Consider the following 21,376-nt stretch of genomic DNA (forward strand, 5'->3'; position numbering starts at 1 on the left):
AAAATACAGATTATAATCGTTAATTATTTTTTTATGCAATCTTTTTTAATTGATATCTACTAAAATTTGATTGGCCACAGATACTTATCGATTAACTATAAAAGTAAATATAAATTTCATATTTAATAATATGTGAATATTATTTACGATCAAGATGATCGCTCCACCGGCCATCGCATTAGGTTCGTAAGAAATTAGTTATCTTCAAGTTTCGCGATGTTACGACGAAAGAACTTTCCTAAAACTTGTGGTTGATGCGTAATAAAGAAATAATCTAATATCCACGAAAAAGATATTTTTTGTGCTCACAATAAATTTTCATAAAAATTAATTAATTTAAAATTCAATATAAATCAGTGAGATATTTCCATCTTGGAAAAATATTTCGAACTAACATATATTCTTTCCTTACAGTTTATTCCACTTTGTTGGCGTCTATTGCAACGAACTACTCGATTTTCGATTTCCATCGAGAAAAAGTAAATCTAATTGATATCAAAAAACAAAAATTAACAGAGACTGAACTCAAGAAGATCGAGGAGTCCGCCCAGAAAACCACTTTCTACTTATACACTCGGTAATATAATTACCGCAATAGTGGCGCAATATCGTAATTATGGAAAATATTGCCTCTAAGGTTTCAATTTTTTCCCTTTTTAGAAGCAATCCTCTAATTGGACAACAGCTGTTAATCGATAATCTAGATAGCGTGAAGGAGAGCTTTTGGAACCCTGCTCACCCCACTCGACTAGTCACTCACGGGTGGCTCGGAAATTCCGAGGAACCTTCTTGCACCCAGATTCGAGATGGTAGAGAATTATTAATTAAAATTAATCCTATTAAGTTCTGAATTATGTAAGCATAAATTAGTTCGGTGTCTCGAGTCTCGGTTATTAATTTCCAATCTATTAATGCCATCGCGTTGATATCACCAGCTTATCTCAAAACTAGCGATTATAATGTTATCGCCATTGACTGGCGAGAGGCGGCCACACTTTGGAAAAGCGTGCCACACGTGTCGCAACGCGTAGCCTCTCTGATAAACTTCCTGAAGAACAATGCGGGTCTAAATCCTAATAAAACCACGATGATTGGGTTCTCTTTGGGAGCGCACGTCGTCAGTCTCGGCGCTCGTTTCGCGAGCAGCGAGATTGGCGAAGTGGTCGGTAGGTCCAGCTCTCGATTATTTAGCCAGTTAACTAATTTCGATTCGGATCGAATAAAAATTCTCAATCTCGCAGCTCTAGATCCCCCAGGACCTAAGTTCGAGTCCGAAGGACCGGGAAAGAGGGTGGACAAGTCGGACGCGGCTATAGTGCAAGTGATACACACTTGCATAAAATGCTTATCTATGAAATCGGCGGTCGGCACTTCCGATTTTTATCTCAACGGCGGCGAGGAGCAGCCGGGATGCGGTCCAATCAGATGGATCGGTAAATAATACTGAATCGACGTTTACTGACGCGTAGAATTAACAAACTAATTTATTCAGGGGATGTTAAAGCGATGATATGCTCACACTCGAGAGCTTTCCTATACTACGCTGAATCTATCGTAAATCCTGCAGGTTTTCGCGCCGGAAACGTGTTCATGGGAGGTCTATTCCTCGATCCAAAGTAAATAACGATTTTCAATATAAATATTAATGTTTTTTTCAAAATACTATTATTTTCCTACGCCAACGCTACTCGCGTCCATTTCTTTTAATTAATCCTAAAATATCGATTTTTTGCGTCTTTTCATGTGAATTAAACGAAATAATAATTTTTTATCGCTTGCGTCATTTTCAGCGCACGTGGAACATATTTTCTGCGAACAGCTAGCAAATCTCCATTTGCACTCGGATAGCAATTAACGTTATTATTTTACGCTTATTATTTTTGTATATATTCCTATTAAAATAACTTTTAATAAATCTACTTTATATTATTTTACTGCTTCACTCATTAAGAAATCACTTCATATTGATAATTTGATAATTTATAACAAATATTTTTAGTCAATTACTAGATTTTAAGTATTATTATAATAAATTAAATATCGGCCGATGTTTTTTAAATTCGATAGTGTTTAAAATAACACACAAAATAAATTTTTTTAATTAAAAACTTATCAAATGTTTTGGACTTACCGCGACCATGTCTTCTATCGCTTGGGTTGATTTAGATCCCAGCATGACCATTCCCATGGCAATTCCAGCTGCTTCGCCGGTCACAGCGTCATCTTGATACAAATTGAATTTTAATTGCTCATAAACATCTTGCCTATGTGAACCCATCGCAGCTAATCCAAGGCCAAGACAGCCACCATGGCGGACCATCTACAGGTTTCAAAGAACAAATATATCGCATTAAATGTAATTATGAAACGTTTATTTAATTACGTATAACTGGACAAAAAATAAATTTAATAAAAAATTATTAAGTGCAGCGTACCTCATTTTGGGCGTCTTTTAATTGTCCTAGAAGATAATCGGTAATAGCAGCCCCGTGATTAGCATGTATAAGTCCCAAAGCATATAAACCACCGCCTTCAGAATATCCAGCACCGGCCGCACCAGAATCTCTCGGCAAATATGATTGCATCAAGGCTAAAGCTTCTTGTTCATGACCTCGATGAATAACACCCAAAGAAGCAGTTGCGGTCAATTTCGCCCAATTAGTGGCGCGGGCCAACCACTCCAAATTATCTCTGAAACAAATAAAAATTCCGAAAAATTAATTTTACAAAAATTTCACAAAATAAAATGCCTGAAAAAATTTTTTTAATAAATACGTACCTCAGAAATTGATCGCTGGTCGTTCCGGAATGCATGAAAGCATTCGCGATAACTGTGGCAGTGTGGCAAATTGAGACTCGTATGGCGTCCTTGGTGTTCTTCAGAATCAACATGTCGGTATGATTGCTACGAATTAAAAATTGCAGATGTAAATCGATGGACACTTCGCCGCCCAGAATACTGGATAAAGCGTCCACACGTTCTTGCTGTTCTTTTTCTTCTGCATTCTAAAAAAAAAATATATATAAAATTAATAAAATAAAGTAATAAAAATTATTTTTATTTTAGAAAAAAAATCAACACTCACCAAACTCTCGACGCTACGTTGAGCCTTTTCTTCTCCAGCAGGAGCAGCAGCTTCTTCATCGACTTCCATACTTGCAGATTCCGCGCTAGTTTCGGTAGTTTTGACAGCGATCGCAGCGGATGGCTTTACTACCGGTTTAGCCATCAAAGCACCTGGAATCGGCGCAGTAGCTCGCAAAGCTTGCATAACACGGCCGAGAAACTGCTGAGTTGCGGACTCGTACAGATCAAAAGCGATCTGATAGGCCATCATCACACAGTCGTGCGAGCCCTTGCTTAACCGATCCAGAAGTTCGGCCACGGCCAGCGGATCGTCTAGGAAGATTAGGCACTGGCACATGTTGACATAATCGGGAGTACCAAGATTTCGGTAAAGACTGACTAAACAACGAAGTACAGTATTACGAAATCCACGATTTTGAATCAGACTCATAGCTACTTGAAAGGCGTAAGATAACATCCCACTCACATCGTCCTGAAACAAAAAAAAAATTTTTATCTCTAAATTTGATCTTAAATAAATTTATTTCATAAATATTTTATATTTTATAGCAGCCATATATTTACAGATTGCATGATAGCCGCTTCAAATATATCCATCCTGCGTGTCTCCAGAGCAAGACCCAAGGCCTGACGAAATTGATTGTCGTCCAGACAACGCTGAAACATTCTATTTACTATTCCTTCCAATCTGGGATCAATACCTTTGCTTCCTGGTGGAAGTTTTCCTTCTGCCTCCAGAACACGTTGTTGAGTGTAATAATCAATGCATTTGGCTAAAAAGATTTAATAATTAAAAACTAATAGATTAAAGACCTTCATGCCAACAATTTTAACATACCAATGGTGGTGTCAACATATTCATTGCGAGCATTGACATCAAATAATTCTCCAGCTCCAAGAGCATAAGTCAGTGAATCTTCAAAACTTCCTAAATGATAATATACTTTGCTGGCAACTAAAGCAGCCAACTCATGCTGTTGAAATAATTTATCTTCATGCAGAATTTCACTGTAAATAAAATATGTAAGTAAAATAAGAAAGGAGTGTCTAACAAGCAGTAGAACAAAGAATAAAATCAATAAATATCATTTTTTATATTTTTAACATACATTTTTTCTATAGCCTCAGAAATCTCAGGCCAGAATTCATCAACTATCATATCCAATTTTTTCAAGGCGAAAACCTTCAACTCAGGCATCGGTTCCTCCAACAAGGAGATTATGCCAGCTGTAACAATTTTAATTACATTTAAATTAGCAATCTTAATAAAATTATATTGTTTCAAAATTAATATTATTCATAATTAACGCATAGAAGTAAACAATAAAATACTAAATAATTAACGACAAAATCTTTATATAAACTTATGCAAAAAAAAGACGATAATTCCTTTATTTCTCTTTAATATCGTGCCGAAAATGGATGCTCCGAAACTGCCAAAAGAGGATTTAAAGGTTAGGCTCCGCACGACTTGCAAATCATTGTACGAAAAATCTCGTAAGAATGATTAAACTTTCGCGTGATCGTTGAAAAATTAACATTAATTAAACAATAAAAGATTATTCAGCGATTTACCTGCTGAAGTGATGTTCATTTTGCTGAATTTCATTAGAAGACAACGAACCGCCCTCGGTGCGAAATCCACAGCCGACAAATCACGACAAATTTATATGATGATGATTTTCTGTTACGCTTCCCCGAGTCTACCAGAGTGCGCTAGTTACTAGTAACGTCACAAAAAGTCAGTTCAGCTGTTAGTCAATATATTGTACAGTGCTATGTGTTCAGTTTATACGAAGAGAACGAGCCCGTTATCAGCCATGCCAGCTGATGCCACGATTGCCACGGCTTCAACCGGTGGTTGATCCATTTGTCGAGGATTCTTTTCGTCAATTTCGCTCGTTTAGCTTGGCCCGCATTTTTCTTTTAAACGTGGAATTACGTCAGTCTAAAAAATGGTAAGTAGAAATACGTTACGTTTCACAGAAAAAATGTATAACTCGTTCTAACTTTTGCAAATTTAATATAGGTTAATTTTCATTTTCATTTTTACTCGTTTAAAAAAAATTATATATATATATAAAAGGAAAATAAAAATAAAATGTAATTTACAAAAAAAGATATGAATTACATGCTTTGTTTGGTAATCGATCTTTCGTCCGTTATTTAATTATATGTAATTATTGCTGTAGGTGGAAATTGAGTCAATGGTCAGATGTGTCTCGCCGGTGAACCCAGCTGTCTTCCCATTGCTGGCTGTGGTGTTGATAGGGATTGGAGTATTTTTTACGGCATGGTTCTTCGTGTACGAAGTCACCAGTACTAAATTCACACGAGATATATGCAAGGAACTTCTGCTTTCCCTGGTTGCTTCGATATTTTCAAGTGGTGGAGTAATGTTCCTGATGCTTTGGATTAGACTTTATATATAGACGGCGCTGATAAAAAGTTAAAATTTTTACCGACATAATCGCCATTGATATAAATGTAAAAAATACATATTCAATATGAAATATCAGAGGTTTTAATTTGTATCAGTTAAATTTATTCATATATAAGCATTAATATAATTAGGCAAACTCTGAAGGATTTTTACCTTTGTAACATTTTACGATGACGGCAGTTAAGTAGACGTACAATTGCGAATATCTTTTTATATTGTGCATTTATTCCATCTCTATCACAATGAAGGCATGAAGTTTGTAATACAGGTACACAATGTGTTTTGTGGCACCTCAAGAAAATAAAGGCTCACACTCGTTTTCTGTGAACACAGACTACATAATTAATCTATGCAAATATCGTAGTGATGATATATATTTATATATATCGTTTTGTGTGAAAAGAATTATCATCTACTTTCATATTTGAACGTGCTATAATTATTGTATAATGATCTGCATTGAACATATACATTCTATTAGATGTTCTTTTTTTTTTCCCCATAAAACACAGTTATCCTTTCATTATGTTGAAAGGAAAAGAAAGGATGGCGTTTATTGTCGCTAAAATAATCCTCTGTGCTCTTTGATGCCGATACAAATTATGTGTTCCATTTGCGTAACAATGGGACGTTTTACAACAAAATGGAATATTGCAGTTTTAGAGCGAAGCGCACGAGGGATATTTTTTTTTTTTTTTAACCGGCCAAACCAGCTTTTTGTCGACATCTTTGCATAAGGGCTCTCAACATAAATTGTCTGCGCGATAATTGCCGAACTTGTTTCAGGAATGCATCCAGATCTAAAATGCCGGATCTCAATCCCTCCGCAAGATAGTAAATCGCATCCTCTGTGGCCGCCTCTTCGGCAAAAGCATTTAACATTCTGAAAATTTAAATGTTACAATTTCTTCTATAACTTAAAATAATATTCTAGCTACAGATAATATAATTCCAATGCTAAACAAATTTATTTTATCACCAAGTTCGGACTTATATACTTACTGTTTATACAACGGTGCGATAGTAGTAACAGCTTCGTCAACATCTATCGATTGATTATCAGACAGCTTGGCGATCTCTTTCTCTAGCTCTGCTTCTTTATCTTGCAAAATATTTACGTTCTTTTCAAGCTCTTGTTTTTCCTTTTTAAGTTTATCGAAAAGATCAGCTAAATGCGACGAGCCACTCGTCAATTCTTGCTGTGTTCGTCGTAACGTTTCAAGTTCAGCCTGCAATTGAGAGAACTGTTCCTTAAGCCGACGTCGGAGCTTATCCTCGACTGCCGACAGTAAAGACGCCCTTATGTGTTCTTCTGTGATCGTGCCAGATCCACCAGAATTAGGTTGTACTGTCGGTGACTTGTAAATAATTATAAATAATTGTTAAAGTTATACTTTCAAAAAATTTTTTATTATTAATTAGTTAAATGATGCGCGCGCTCTGTAATGTGTAGTATTGTAAAATATATAAATGTTAATTAACACATTTATTAAATATATAACGATTTTATACCGGTTGTGTGGCTGGCGGATATGACGGATATGAACCACTATAACCTTGCGTCGGGTAACTGGGTGTGGTTCCCGCGTAAGACCCATAAGAGCTTGGATATGGGAATCCTCCGGATGCTGTAGGCGGATACGGTGGATATACATTACTGCTGCCGGAGTATTGAGAATTTGGTGGATATGGAGGGAAGCCAGAACTAGATACATTTCCGCTAGCAGGTACAGGCATAAACGCTGCATGACAAATTTTTATCGAGTATTAAAAAACGATATTAAAAAAAAAAAATAAATAAATAAATTTACTTACGTTGAACAGGGTATGGCATAGAACTCTGTTGCGTTTCTGATCTTGCCTTAGCATAAACTGGAGGCTGTTCTCCAAATGTAACAATCATAACTTGAATCAAAGCAAGCAAATCTGAATTGTGCTGTAAAATAAATGAAAAAAGAAAATGGAATAAATATTGAAAAGCTGCTTATTATTAATGATATTATTAATGATTAGCAAATCTACTCACAGGCACCCAGTCATGAAGATATGGTAAATAAATTTTGCCATTGTGATCAACAAACATACTGACTTTAATATGCATATCAGCTGTTGGTTTAACATAGCACATTGGTGCATTATTAGGATGTGTATCCATCAACCATATGCAGATTGGAATATTATAAGAAGAGCCTATCACACACAAAGAAAGTAAACAATCAAATACTGAAACTTATTTAATTAATATTAAAAAAATATTTTTAAAGAGTTACCTTTATAAAAAACGGGTATAGTTCCTTGCAAATTGAGTAGTTCTTTATGAGAGCCATCATTGAAAACTGGTAAGCAGTAAATAAATTCAATAAACGTTAAACTACCGTTAAAAAAATTATATTTAAGAATTAATTTTCGGAAATTATTTTACTCACTAAAAGTCTCGAACTTGTACACCAAGCCTTTGTACGTATTCAGAACGCTTATTACATGCTTCCTTGTCTGGTCTGGATTATGATACTAGTAAAAAAAATACAATATTTAAAGTCGTAACAGCCACAGCATGATCAATGAAAAAAAAAATCATGAATCCTCCGTACCTTAGTTAGACCTTGTCTTAGCCTCCCCTCGTCTAGCGGTGTCATTTTCACCATTTAGCTTAAATAAATCGCGAGACGAACGAGCCCTGTTATCTCCTTATCAAACGTACCCAATCAAAAATTAATTATTGTAGACGCAGTAACGTGACAGTGCTTATCGACAAGTGCGTTCGTGGTGACGTTATCGTCGAGTCGAAAGAACTTCGTGGCACAAGGAGATCATTAAGGACGACTGCGAAAAGTCCATTAATCTCTCACCGTTTCCGACGACGTATGAAATGTCATTGTGAGCTGTCGCAAGCCATCGTGAGCAGTGGTCACAGATTTTAGACGGGCAACATACGCACACTAGGCACAATGCCGTACCAGTAGCGCCTGCTAATGCCTCGGACGCAGAGAGCCCAACTTGGAATCGCGGCTTCCAGGACAGACAGTGTATAGTTCTGGCCTCTTCTTCTATCCGACGGCAGCCGAAACGCTGGCTTCACACGGACAAGCCTCTGTATCTGTACGCGTGGAAGCCGCGATCTCTCGCGGCGATAGCTCCGGAAGTCGAGACCGACATTTTGTCACTTCCGCCCAGCGCGACATCGCCGAGGAGAGCGTATTGCTACGCACACGGCGACACTTTACTCTTTTATGACTCTGTGACTGTATTTCTGGAAAGCGTCGCGATAACATGGGTTAGAACTTTACCGAACCTACAAAGAGAGCCCGGTTAGTAATAATCGAGTTTTGTGCGTTCGCAAGCAGCATTTAATTATAGAAAGTACCGAGTAAACTGCGTAAATAAAGTTGCCGGTCGTTCGGAAGTACACGAACATTTTAAGCGAGGTGTTGCATAGCACGAGTGGATTCGCAAAAGACACGTCTGAGTCTGGAGAAAACAGTATTTCTGCGGTAATAAACGCGTGTAGTATTCATGTATAGACGAAGAGACAGATAAGAGGATCACAATGGAGACTATACTTGAACAACAACGCCGCTATCATGAGGAGAGGGAGCGCCTGATGGACGCGATGGTAAAAGAAATGTTACACAAGAAAGCGGGACACCGGGAGAACATTAACTCGGAACACCGCTTAAAAATTCTGCTGGATCGATACACGGACAGTACGACGCACTTGCAGGACTTGTACGAGGACAAGGATGGGCAGAGGAAAGAGGAAGTACGTCGAGACTTCAAATAGTTAATTATAAATATCCCCGGCTCAGTTTGATACGATCTTCTTAGATTCAAAGATACATTCTAATGTTTAGTTTATTATTTGCAGGTCCAAGCACTTTCCGGCCCGAATGAATTCTCCGAGTTTTACTCGCGTCTAAAATCTATAAAGGAGTTCTATAGACGGCATCCTAATGAAATCAGTGTGCCCATGTCTGTTGAGTTCGAGGAGCTGGCTAAAATGCGAGAGAATCCAACCGAGGAACTGTCTAATCTTGTCGAATTTACGGACGAGGAAGGTTATGGGAAGTACCTGGATCTTCACGAATGCTATCAGAAGTATATCAACCTCAAGGGGATAGAAAAAATTGATTACATCACCTACTTGTCAACCTTCGATCATTTATTTGACATTCCAAGGGAAAGAAAAAATGCAGAGTACCAGAGATATGTCGAGTCGCTTTTGGAGTACCTGACAGATTATCTGAGTAGAATGAGACCTCTGCTCGATATAAGTTCAGAGATTGAAGAAGCGAATAAAGATTTTCAAGCTCAATGGGAGAAGAATACTTTTCCTGGCTGGCCCAAGGAGACTGGAAGTGCTCTGACTCACGTGGGCGCACACTTGGAACTGTCTGCATTCTCGTCCTGGGAAGAGTTAGCCTCTCTTGGTCTAGACAGATTAAAATCCGCCCTGATGGCGTTAGGACTTAAATGTGGCGGCACTCTCGAGGAACGAGCGCAGAGGCTTTTTAGTACGAAGGGTGAGGCCTCCCTAGATCCCAATTTATTAGCCAAAAATCGTAAGGGAAAGTCGGCCAAGGGCAAGGATTCTGAGAAACAGAAAGAGATCGCGCGCTTAGAGGCTCAGGTTTATAAGCTTGCCGAGCTGGTGTCGAGCCAGCGAGTCGCCACGAAGGAAAACGTGCAACGGAAGCAGGCGAGAACCGAAGGCGAGAGGGGAGACTCTGACGCGGAAGCGAGCGCGAGCGAGTCGGAGGAAGAAGACGACAACGAGGTCCCTTACAATCCGAAGAACTTGCCGCTGGGCTGGGATGGCAAGCCTATACCCTATTGGCTGTACAAACTACACGGACTGAATATCAGCTATAACTGTGAGATCTGCGGGAACTTCACATATAAGGGCCCAAAGGCATTCCAGCGGCACTTTGCGGAGTGGAGGCACGCACACGGCATGCGCTGCCTCGGTATCCCGAACACGGCGCATTTCGCAAACGTAACACAGATCGAGGACGCTCTTGCACTGTGGGAGAAGCTAAAAGCGCAGAAACAGGCCGAACGTTGGCAGCCAGAGCAGGAGGAAGAGTTCGAGGACTCACTTGGGAATGTAGTCAATCGTAAAACATACGAAGATCTTAAGAGACAAGGTCTCCTCTAAGGTATATCAAAATCGGATTGTAATCTTGTACTGTATCGCTGATCTTTTTATAATTTTACTTGATCATTAAAGCGCTTTCACAAGTGAAACATGTTCTTTCGTCTAGTTCGGAAAATGTAATTATGCGTTTATTCATGCACAAAGATAATAATTTCACTTCTAACAATTGTCTCAGATTATTTTAAATTAAATAAGTTGTAAATATATACGTAAGATTTAATATGTTTGAAGTAACTTTAAATTTAAAAAAAAAAGAGATACAAACAAAGCCCAAACTTTTTTTTTTCGTTCCTCTTTGATGATTTTATAACCATAAGATTTCAAAACGATAATTAGCTCGTTTTTCTTACATATATTTTTTTTATCTTTATTACAAAGCAGGGTTTGTACATATGTATGTATACTCACCGTCAGGAATCGCGTTCGTGGTGTTGCGACGGCGGCTAGCGTACGTGATCTTGGCGTGGTTACGTCGAATCTCACACGAAACACGTGCGTACAATCACAGCGTTTCACTAGATGCAGGCACACGATGATGAGCCGCGAGAGAACACACGCGGATGCCTCGACGTCTTCGTCTCGAAACCGATGCTCTCCGCGTGGCGTCCCACACATTTTTTTATACGTTCTCCGCGCACTTTATTAATATGCTCTGTCACAGATTGTGAAAATCAAGAGCTGGGCAAAGTAGACACACTTTAATATGAGAGATATTTATGTATATATATTATTTTATGATATAAATCAAAAATGTCTTATAAACATACATGTACATACAAAGCTAAACTATAAAAAACAAATCGATGATTCAGGAGACAGAGCACTTGCACGATTTATTCTGCATAGGATCGGCTAGAGAGGTACTTGGAAGAGAGGAAGAAGGGCGAAAACAAACGCACACTACGGGATTAAAAATTGTTCTCGCATAAAGATTAAATGTAGAAACTATAACGGTGTCACGAACTTTCGCGAAGTTCGTAATTCGATGGTTAATAAATCGAAATTTATTATATATATTTGTGTGTCTGTGTGTAAAAAAAGAAATACGTGTATTCGAACAATGTGCCACGTGCATAACTAGAACGAAAAATCCTACGAAAATCGCTACGCGCCAAAAGAGAGTAACATAAATACCGTTAATCGCAACGGGAGATCAAGATCAATGTACGATCATTAATTTTAATCTTTCGACTCCGAGGTCACGACGGTTTAAAAATCACGCGAGGCAACACCCACATGTATATGCTACACGAAATAAATACGCTGAGCATTCGTTAATTACAAAGGAACGAAAAATGCGATCTATGATATCACTATGACGTTATCATACAATACGCTCATATGCGAGAACGAGCGAGACAACTCGCGGCCGAAAATTTAGCCACGCGACTTGTTCCTCTTAGCCCCTGGTCAAGCATATCGGCAGTTCCTCGCGATAGGTCTATTAAATTTCTACATTAAATCTGTACACGATTAGACCGCAATGAAAAGGAGACAACGACACAGAACGACAGACGCGAGAAGCTAGACACTCTCGCGTAACGATCACATTCCTTCTTTTTTTTTTTCTTTTTTTTTCCTTTTTTTTTCATTTTATATTTTCTTTCTTCTTAATTTCACTCGCGAATAGAGTATTCTTAAAATCGCACGCTTGAATATTCGAATATTAAAATGATCCGACGTTCGCGAAATAATTTTCTAAAGAAGACAATAGGCTCTACGGTGCTAAACGCGAGAATGCGAAACGTGATGGATTATACGAAATGTCTTCTCTTAAGTTACTTTACGCGATTCGTTAAATATTCGGCTTATCGAAGACTTCTAACGGGTAACAGCAAATCATACGGAACACTCGAGATATTCAAAGTATTCGGATATTCAGCACGCGTGTAGTCAATTATCGAGTTGTGTTCGACGTCGGCGGCTTTGATCGTCGGATCAAAGTCTCACCGCGTAATAATCTAACAATCGTGTGTCTCGCCACACATTTCTCTTAATATATATATATAATTCCCAATATATTTATAATATAAAGGTATGTATATTATATATATTTATATGTATATATTAACGCAACTTTCATTTGAATGTGAATCAGCCCGCGCATGATCTATCGATATACATTAAGTTCGCGCGATACTTTTCTATTGTATTTTACGTATAACACGCAAACTTAATTAAATAGTCCTCTGCTACATAAATCGTTGAATCATGCGTAGGGCTTTTAAAATCTAAGCGCGCACGTAACACGATTCTCAACTATCTATATAATAAACGCGGGCTCTATGTTATTATACGAATGAGGTGGATATCATAAATATCGTTGACTTTTTTTTTTCCTTTTCTAAAACATAGCATTATGAAACGTTCTCACAAAATCCATGACTGGCGGTCAATAATCGGTCGAGGGTCCACGTCAAATCAGTTTGGTAACACTTTCAAAGACGTAAAATTCGAACTAATAAAGTTCGATAAAAAGGTGGATTAAAGTAACGTGTGTGCATTATGAGATTCGTTAACCAAGATTAATTGTCTCAAGGAATTAAAATAAATTACAAAGTGTTCTTACATGGAACATAGATATTTTAAAGTGCGAAAATGATAATTTCCATACGATCGTATACCTTTAATTAAACCCCATCAAATTTCTATCTCCTCGGTCTACTAAGTTTCTCGTCAGAGGAAAAAGGCAAAGTTAAAGGAAACGTCGTAGATCACAGTTTTGCGGTCTCATAAACCGCATGGACAAGAAAATGACTACAAAGGAATGTTCAGACTTGTAAAACGTTAAGATAAATATCTCAATGTTAATGAGAGCTGTACAGAGAAATAAATATTCGCATTATTATTTTTCTCGATATTTTAAAATAAAGTTTGATATAATTTTGACCAATATCTAAATCATCAAATGACGAAGAGATCATTTAAAATGTCTATGTGTCGAACAATTATACATGTTTCACATTTATTACATTTCTACTTACGAAGAGTATAGTAATGTGATACAAGCAAATTTTTTTTTATGCATCCTCTCTCTTTTTCTTTGTATTAGTAATTTATAAATCATAATTTTAGTTTGGATTACATCGCTATTAAAAACGTTAATTACATTTTATAGCAATTTATATACAATTTACTAACTTAATAATTGACAAACAAATGTTATACTATTAAAATCTCTGAAATATATATTAAATGCTTTATGAAAACGAAAGGAGTAAAAATATAAAACGCCCATGTTTCGTTTCACATTGCTTACAATGTAACAATTGTAATCGTATATCTAGCAGTAAAATATCCTATCGTAAGATAATATTAGGAAAAGGAAGAAGGTAATAATAAAATCTCATTATGCAAATCAAGTCGTAAAAAACCGATAACACCGTGTTCTCTCGACCTATGTATACTATAATTGTAATACAGCTAATACATTATAATCTAAGGGAAAAAGAATATAATGGAAACATTAAACACTCTAAATGAGTATGAGAAAATATACATCTTACTTCCCCGAAAAATATAGCATAATTGAAGAATAAAAAAAAACAAATTTGAGCTTGTATGGCTACGAATTAGCATAATCTACCCTGAAAATTTTTATAGCCATTCGTGATCAATTTAATATGTACAATTATGTAAAGCTTTACAAAATCAATAACGTGTCACCAATCATTGTAAAGCGATATTTAAATCATTTTTGGAGCTGCTCTTCCCGCTGTTATAATTATAAAATGCATTCCGCAAAACTTTAACATATTAGTAAACATTACTGTACAATTGTACACTGAAAAGTAGATATGGCATTTGCTGCGGCGACGGTGGCTAGCGTACGCGATCCTAGCGTGGTGTACGTCGAGTCTCACACGTAGCACGAAATACATATGCAGCGGCCGCCAAAAACTGAGGAGAGAGAGCGAGGTTCGACGCACACCACGCTAGTGTCACATATGCCAGCTACCGTTGCGGCAAGTGCCATACCGTAAAGGCAGGCCTTTCCAGTGTACACTCTACTGAAATATATATCTTACACAAAATTCTGAAGATAATAAAACGCATTTCTATAATTACAATTTGTTAACCTGCAAAACATTGAATTTAAATTTTAATTAATGATTTACTAATACGATATACGATATCCCATTACATCTGGCAAATGTAAAAATAACCAGCCATGGATTTATACATTAATGACGTAGGACATAATTCAAAATCAAAATAGAGACATTTAAATGTAAACTATTAATTATGGACAATAATTAATTCGCGGTTCCATTAAATATAGAAGATTATCTATAGTTAAACATATTATACAACTACTGTCATTGTGCCCAAATCTACTCTCGTTCACGCGGCATAGTAATGGCAAAATATCGATTCAAGTAATTCATAAATATGAACAAAACTTACGCGTAGGTATAAAACAATTTAAAATAAAATAATGTAGAAAAAAAGATGTTCCATTATTAATAAATTCCAACCGATATTTAAAAGCTATATAAATTTAAACCATACGAAAAAAATTTGCATTATTATAACTTAGTAAAAATGAAAAATTATCGATTAAGATTTGCTTCGTTTTTATGATGTGGCTCGAGTGTTTCTACAATACGCACATATGTAATTAAAATATCTAGCTTTACGTCCCCTTTCGTATTCTTACCTTGCTTAAATTGTAAATTGTAAGATGTAGACGCATTCAAAACAGATCCACTCCTTAGTATCCTCAATTGTGAGATAATACTGTGTATCATAGCCAGTTCATTTATACATCCATCGTTTTTTTTCATACCTAACTTCGATAGTCTTGATTCAAACTTATGCTTCGATAAAATGATATACCGTTACACGAAACTACCTACACGGAGATATAGATCTTATGTAAGAGCGTTATGAGTGTAAGCTTGGGTACAACGCAAATATTTCTTAACAAATAACCATCAGTATCTTTTTGAACGAGGCGAGATGACATCATCGTTCGATAATGATATGTCCTCTCACGACGTAGTACTAATTTCTTGATAATATTTACGCCTGCTAGGCCGTTTAAAATTGGTCCACTAGCAGGTCACAGATCTCTACCGACATTGATTCTTTACTCGAACGTACTGTTAAACGGAACATCTGTAAAACGGTATGTAATTAAATAAAAACCTAAGCTATGCTTATTATAAATAATTCGAAAGCTGGATGAATTACCTGGGCTTGTTTATTAGGTTCCAGACGTAATAGGCAACCCACTTGCTGCGCTCTCATATGAATGATACCTGCGCAAACAAAATTATCGGGATTTGGATCGATACCGTCGAGTAATTGCATTCCAAATCCTTGTAGTTTCGTGCGGACTTGTGTTAGATCCATTGGTTGCTGTGCTTTAAAAATCTTTTGCGATCGTTGTTGATTCGTTCTGAAAAATAAAATTTTTATACGGTTACAAAATGAAATTATTTGAATCGATTTCATATTATTAATTTTTAAATGCTTATGTTACATACCCGCCGAGATTTTTCCATCTTGCAAAGAATGATTCCCCATTCATTTCTGTCGGTTCGAAGAACTTATTAATTGTTAACGGTAACTTCATCGTGATCTTTTGTGGCACATTGTTGTAAATGAACGATATAATCATACTTGGTGAATCTGTAAATAAAAAGTGTCACATGTATATAATATAAAATGTCTAAATATCAATCATTAAAAATTTACAAAGATATCAATGTACCGTTATAATCGTCAATACATTCCGCATTAATCATTTGCTGGATTTGTGCGCCAGCTTCTAGTATAGGATCAACAGGTTTTACTTGTACAGCTAATTTTGCTTGATTTTCATCTATCCAAGATATTTGTGGTTGAAAACTGTGCAAAGCATATTGCGTCTTGTTTCCATAAAAAAGACCTATACGTCCAAGATTTTGTCTAAACTCCGATTTTACACCGATTTGTATCAAGTCGTTTTCAAACAAGACACCGTTATTCTTACAAACAAACCTAGAAAATACATAATACATCAAAATATTAATTAATTCAGATAATAATATTTTAATTATGTAAAAATTTCTGATCGTTATATCTTACTTTTTCGGGTTATACGTATTTTGAGTGCCGTTGGTAGCACCAAGTTTATTTGGCATGTTGTAAATATCTCCTAAGACATCAAGTAGCACTCCTGTATTACTAGATGGTTGAGATGAAGGTGGAGTTGACAATCCTAAGAGATCAGCAGAATTATTAACTGTCGCAGTTGTAGCAGGAGCAGAAGGTTCAGTATGATGATTAGTGTTTGGTGCTGGACTCTTGCTCTCTCTAATTTCATTTTCCGGTACTCGACCCGGCTTCTTTTTCTTTAAAACCGCAAGAATAGAGGATTCTCTTTCGGGGAACGCCGGCATTTCTTCCAATACGGTGGCCTACGAAAACATCAAAATTTACTATATCGTGATCACAAATCTCACATTTTTCAATTGTTCAACGTATTACATACCAAAACATCGGTTGATGCGATAATGCTCAATTGTAAATATTCTGATGCTCTCTGTTGCAGTTCGGCATCTGCGCTACGTAGATTACTATGTTGTCTGAAGACATCTTGTATTTGGCTTCGTATTTCAGGGAAAAGATTGACGAACTTTATATAGGTGGAAAGCAACAATGCTCGAGTCATAGGAGAGCATAAATGATACTGCAAACGAGTTTTATAATTTGTATAAATTTATATATACATATTTCTCGTAAATAGAAACTAAAGTTTTTTTTTTTATTTTTTTTTTTTTATTTTTTTTATTTTTTATTATTAGACTTACTTTGGAATGTAGTAATTGAAACTGAACAGCGGGGGAAGACCGTTGGTCACCGGCTATAAGATTACCAAACTCCCCAAGTATGTAACCACCAACTTTAACCATATTTTCATGGCAAGCAGGTGCTTGCAGTGCCTATAATGCGTAGCATATACATAAATTAAAATAATTTTAGTTAAAAAAAAAAAAATATGTATATATATATATCTTACCTCAAAGACAGTTTTTGCAGCATAACCCTGAACATCATCTCGATTGATAACAATCTGAATAACTCGGTACCAAACTTCCTCCGACACATAATCGCCCGCTATCCTAATTAGGTTTAAAATAACATCGACATACCATGTGTAATCAGTTGCGTATTTTTCTGCCAGAATCGCAACTTTAAGAACCATTTCTTCTCTAATCGAGTAATCAGCTGTTTCTAAATAATTTAGCATTTCCTGAACAATTTCTTCGGCATTACTTTTATCACACATGGCATATAATAAATCTACCGCTTGCTGTCTCACAGAAACATCCTTTTCCATCTTCATTGACAATATCACTACTTCTTGGTGTTTCTTTACAGCTTCGTGCGAAAATTCCGAAGTGGCCAAATGGCACATAGATTCGAGTGCTAAGTATCGCAAATTGGTCTCACGATTCGATAAAAATTGGCCAAGCTGGTTGCATGCACGCACAAGGAGATTCGGCTCGCTATCGTTGTGAATAATTAAACTAATGGCTTCAAAAAGTACAGCATTCTTCGCGTTTGAGTGCTGGACTTTCTTTGACTTTGGTGGTTCTTGAGCTTTGTTTAATATTGTCTCTAAACACTCGTTTAATCTGCCTCTCACACCTGGATCTTCGGCTACAAAAATTATATAAAAGTAAATTTAATAAAATGTATTATACAACATATTCTATAACACAATGTATTCCACATATAAATTAAGTACCTGGCGGTGTATAGTTTTGCAGCAGACGTAGTAACTTGACAGATAACCACGGTGCTGGTACAAAGTAATACGTATAATCTTGCAGATCTGTATAACTTGATGTAACAATCTATAATTAACGAAATAATCAAATCATATTGTTTTTATTATTACACAATCTATTATTTATATCTCGAGTATTTATACTTACCCTACTTAATCTCGAAACAGCAAGACTGACGCACCCTTTGTATTCGTCGGGATTTCTTTTCACAAGCGCATCTATAAGTGATGCCGCGGCCGTTACAACGCCTAGATGTTGATCATTCAACAGATGAACTATACGCGATGTCCATTCACCACCAGGTACAACATCGGGAGCTGTTCGTAACAATCGTAAAAGACACAGCGCAGCACTTTGTTTTACCACGTCCATAGTATCCCTATAAAATTAATATTTTAAAATTGAACAAAAATCTGATATGAATTACTAGTATAACTATATAGAAACAAAAATATCACGCGTCGTACCCTGAGACAAGCAGCTTTGGAATTTCATTGCCAAAGGCTTCTGCCATTTCTTTACTACCAATATTGGCAATGCATTGCAACGCCAGATTAACGTGAATTGGATTACGAGATGCGAGATCATTTTTAATACTTTGTATAATTAACTTGATCAAGTCGCTGTTGGTGTTTACTAGGACCGATATGAACAGATATCCCTAAAACAATATAAAAGTGTTATTATATTATTCTTCACATCGAAAATGATACAAGCGATGCACTTACAATTTGTTTTTCCGAATATTTATTTGATGAAAGTAAATTGACAGCTTCCATATGCCCAAAGTCGATATCGTGGCCGAGAAGGAAGATGAATAGAAGCTTGCAAACATATTTCTTTTTTTGATATCCATCGAGAGTTTTGTCCCCTTTAAACTTGCTGCGTATGTTTGCCAGTTCCTTGTTAATTCTTTTAATTTCTGCCTCTTTACTTTTGCCTAATAACATTGATATAAGATTTCAAAAGTGAAAGCATATATGTATCTACCCTCGTTACAAAATAATCATAAAACAAATGTAATTAAAATATAAAAAAAAATTTTGCTGCAATATAATTATTTATATCTTTGATACAATATAAATATTAATCAATTTTTATATTACGAATATTAAAAATACATCGGTAAAAATATTTTATGTAAAAAAAATGGAAGCAAGCTGGCTTAATCCTTTTATCTGCGAAACTAAAACAGGACATTATAAAATAAATATACATATAAAACGGTACAATCACATGAATTACGAGTGTTTTACGTAAACGACTCTACGTTTTTCACAAATTTTTTTAGCTAACGGTGCTAACGTGCCATGGATTGACATTGGAAGTCAGGCAGTATCAAAAAGATAGGCCTGTATCAGAACACCGCCCCTTTTCTCCTGCTCCTCGTAACGTTAGACTCATCCCACACTGTTTTAATGTTCAATGGCATATTATCGTTCAATGAATGAAACGTCGTTACTAACGTTACGTTACAAGGGCAACACACGTCTTGGAAGAGGAATTCGTAATCACATTATTCATAAGGCGACATAAATATATAAATAATAAAATACAAAATTCTGGTCTCGCTTCAAAGAAAGACGTATCGTATTGTTGCAATATATGTTACTTACAGTTTCTGATGTCCGATATAAATACCGCCAATCCACGCATACCATCTCCTCTGACGGCCGGCATCTTGCCTCGTCTAGCTCAAGACACTACCTGTGAATGAGAGCGAGAGCCGTGAGGACACTCGGACGTTCATTCCCCTCCAATCTGAGACGTTTAGAGATCGCGCACGACGACACGCAGATAATACTGTAATTGGTATTTGTTTCGCTCACTAAAAACGACGTGACGCAACGGCGGGACTGTGCGCGTCGTCGTACGTGCCGTCTTTTACAATCGTAAAACTAATTCTCTCCTTTTTCTCCTCTCCCGGTCGACGCTATCAGAGTAACACGGCGATGTATATAGCGGTAATACGTGGCGCTGAGTGGAGTCGCGGATAGTATAAAGTACAATCGCGAGGAAGAGGCAGGGTTCGTGACTGGGACCGGCGGCCTAGACTGTTTCGAAATCCAAGAGCGATATTTGACAGCGGGCATGCACCCGGAGCATTTCGACCCCGTCCGGCTGGCGAGAGAGCAAAGAGAAGTGGGGGAGAGAGGAGGGTATACGTACAAGCGGATTGTCCTCGGGATCGGCGCGATCGTATCGATCGAGGAACGGAGGAAGAAACGTCCGTCTCGCGGGAAGGAGAGGAGACGGTGCACCCTCGACTCGGTGCCCTTGGTCGCGAGGGTGCTGTTGCGGTTCGCCGCGCGGAGCACCCGGCCGGAATCCGGTAGCGTCGCCGGGTTTGCTGGGTTTACGTACCGTATCTGGGCGCTGGGTCTGTGTTCGCGCACGGCTCGCTCGCTCGCGCGGGGCGCACGGTAGGCGTGGAACTAGTCGCGAGCCCGTGCCAGAGACTTCGTGGCTGTCGCCATTTGCAACCGTCGACTGGCACCCGTCCCGTCCCGCCGTCCCGACCCGACACGGAGCGCCCGTCGAAATGCCAGCACGCATGCGCGTTCCACGCTGGCGCGTGGAGCATCGTATTTCGAACTCTGCACCCTGCGATTGATCGTGATATCCGCGCGAAAGGGCACACGCCGGCTCGGGCCTTTGGCTTTCTCCAATCGCTGCATACTTTTGAATGCGAAAGGTTACTGGCATCGATAACGCAGTCTTTTTCGGATTATCCATAATTGCGTTCGATATCAAACAATAAGACTATATGCGTTGTAGACTCGAATACTTTTTTTTTTTTTTATCATTAAAAGATGCAAGTACCCTTTGACACATTTCAACTTGCAAATGGTATAAAGAGTGCATTCAAAAATAGGTATAATTATCATCTGAAAGTCGCTCAATTA

General features: G+C 37.3%; 6 protein-coding genes across 7 annotated transcripts in view; 3 read left to right on the top strand and 3 right to left on the bottom strand.

The window, feature by feature from the left end:
- Rpn2 (Regulatory particle non-ATPase 2) overlaps positions 1-4,807 on the bottom strand; it is a 35,102-nt gene extending 30,295 nt beyond the window's left edge. The window contains exons 1-8 of the mRNA XM_070664349.1: positions 4,664-4,807; positions 4,198-4,315; positions 3,927-4,096; positions 3,653-3,861; positions 3,087-3,560; positions 2,780-3,006; positions 2,436-2,691; positions 2,132-2,320 (exon numbers count right to left, since the gene is read on the bottom strand). Of these exons, the coding sequence (XP_070520450.1) occupies positions 2,132-2,320; positions 2,436-2,691; positions 2,780-3,006; positions 3,087-3,560; positions 3,653-3,861; positions 3,927-4,096; positions 4,198-4,315; positions 4,664-4,697 (1,677 nt within the window). The 5' untranslated portion in view covers positions 4,698-4,807. The remainder of the gene's footprint in view (positions 1-2,131; positions 2,321-2,435; positions 2,692-2,779; positions 3,007-3,086; positions 3,561-3,652; positions 3,862-3,926; positions 4,097-4,197; positions 4,316-4,663) is intronic.
- Positions 348-1,929, top strand: LOC139107106 (lipase member H-like; the record flags this gene model as incomplete). Its single annotated transcript, XM_070664398.1, has 6 exons — positions 348-577; positions 661-809; positions 936-1,166; positions 1,242-1,433; positions 1,493-1,616; positions 1,791-1,929. Coding segments are annotated over 6 exons (984 nt in total), but the record flags the coding sequence as incomplete, so codon positions are not given.
- An 81-nt stretch (positions 4,808-4,888) lies between the features above and the next one.
- Positions 4,889-5,859, top strand: Kud (oligosaccharyltransferase subunit 5 kud). The gene is made up of 2 exons (XM_070664397.1): positions 4,889-5,046; positions 5,281-5,859. Exons 1-2 carry the CDS (start codon positions 5,044-5,046, stop codon positions 5,518-5,520), a joined length of 243 nt encoding a protein of 80 aa, XP_070520498.1. The 5' UTR covers positions 4,889-5,043; the 3' UTR covers positions 5,521-5,859.
- Positions 5,737-8,471, bottom strand: Tsg101 (tumor susceptibility gene 101). The gene is made up of 8 exons (XM_070664373.1): positions 8,123-8,471; positions 7,958-8,042; positions 7,802-7,867; positions 7,558-7,721; positions 7,347-7,467; positions 7,044-7,273; positions 6,534-6,889; positions 5,737-6,414 (listed from the first exon to the last, which is right to left on the bottom strand). The coding sequence occupies exons 1-8, from the start codon at positions 8,174-8,176 to the stop codon at positions 6,228-6,230; spliced, it is 1,263 nt and encodes a 420-aa protein (XP_070520474.1). The 5' UTR covers positions 8,177-8,471; the 3' UTR covers positions 5,737-6,227.
- A 97-nt stretch (positions 8,472-8,568) lies between these two features.
- Positions 8,569-14,236, top strand: Noi (splicing factor 3a subunit 3 noi). Of its 2 annotated transcripts, XM_070664369.1 has the most exons (3): positions 8,569-9,291; positions 9,397-10,687; positions 11,068-14,236. In XM_070664369.1, exons 1-2 carry the CDS (start codon positions 9,079-9,081, stop codon positions 10,684-10,686), a joined length of 1,503 nt encoding a protein of 500 aa, XP_070520470.1. In that variant the 5' UTR covers positions 8,569-9,078; the 3' UTR covers position 10,687; positions 11,068-14,236. The 2 variants fall into 2 exon arrangements, with proteins under 2 accessions (XP_070520470.1, XP_070520468.1); XM_070664367.1 differs by lacking the exon at positions 11,068-14,236 and having other exon boundaries at positions 9,397-10,775.
- Ap-2alpha (adaptor protein complex 2, subunit alpha) lies at positions 14,036-20,953 on the bottom strand. Its single transcript, XM_070664350.1, has 14 exons — positions 20,835-20,953; positions 20,087-20,177; positions 19,199-19,410; positions 18,938-19,131; positions 18,618-18,849; positions 18,428-18,536; positions 17,696-18,339; positions 17,487-17,618; positions 17,168-17,365; positions 16,762-17,093; positions 16,406-16,674; positions 16,179-16,323; positions 15,883-16,090; positions 14,036-15,807 (listed from the first exon to the last, which is right to left on the bottom strand). The coding sequence occupies exons 2-14, from the start codon at positions 20,148-20,150 to the stop codon at positions 15,730-15,732; spliced, it is 2,817 nt and encodes a 938-aa protein (XP_070520451.1). The 5' UTR covers positions 20,151-20,177; positions 20,835-20,953; the 3' UTR covers positions 14,036-15,729.
- Between the last annotated feature and the right edge of the window lie 423 nt (positions 20,954-21,376).

The sequence above is a fragment of the Cardiocondyla obscurior genome, linkage group LG12 (genome assembly GCF_019399895.1).
Source record: "Cardiocondyla obscurior isolate alpha-2009 linkage group LG12, Cobs3.1, whole genome shotgun sequence".
NCBI lineage: Eukaryota > Metazoa > Arthropoda > Insecta > Hymenoptera > Formicidae > Cardiocondyla > Cardiocondyla obscurior.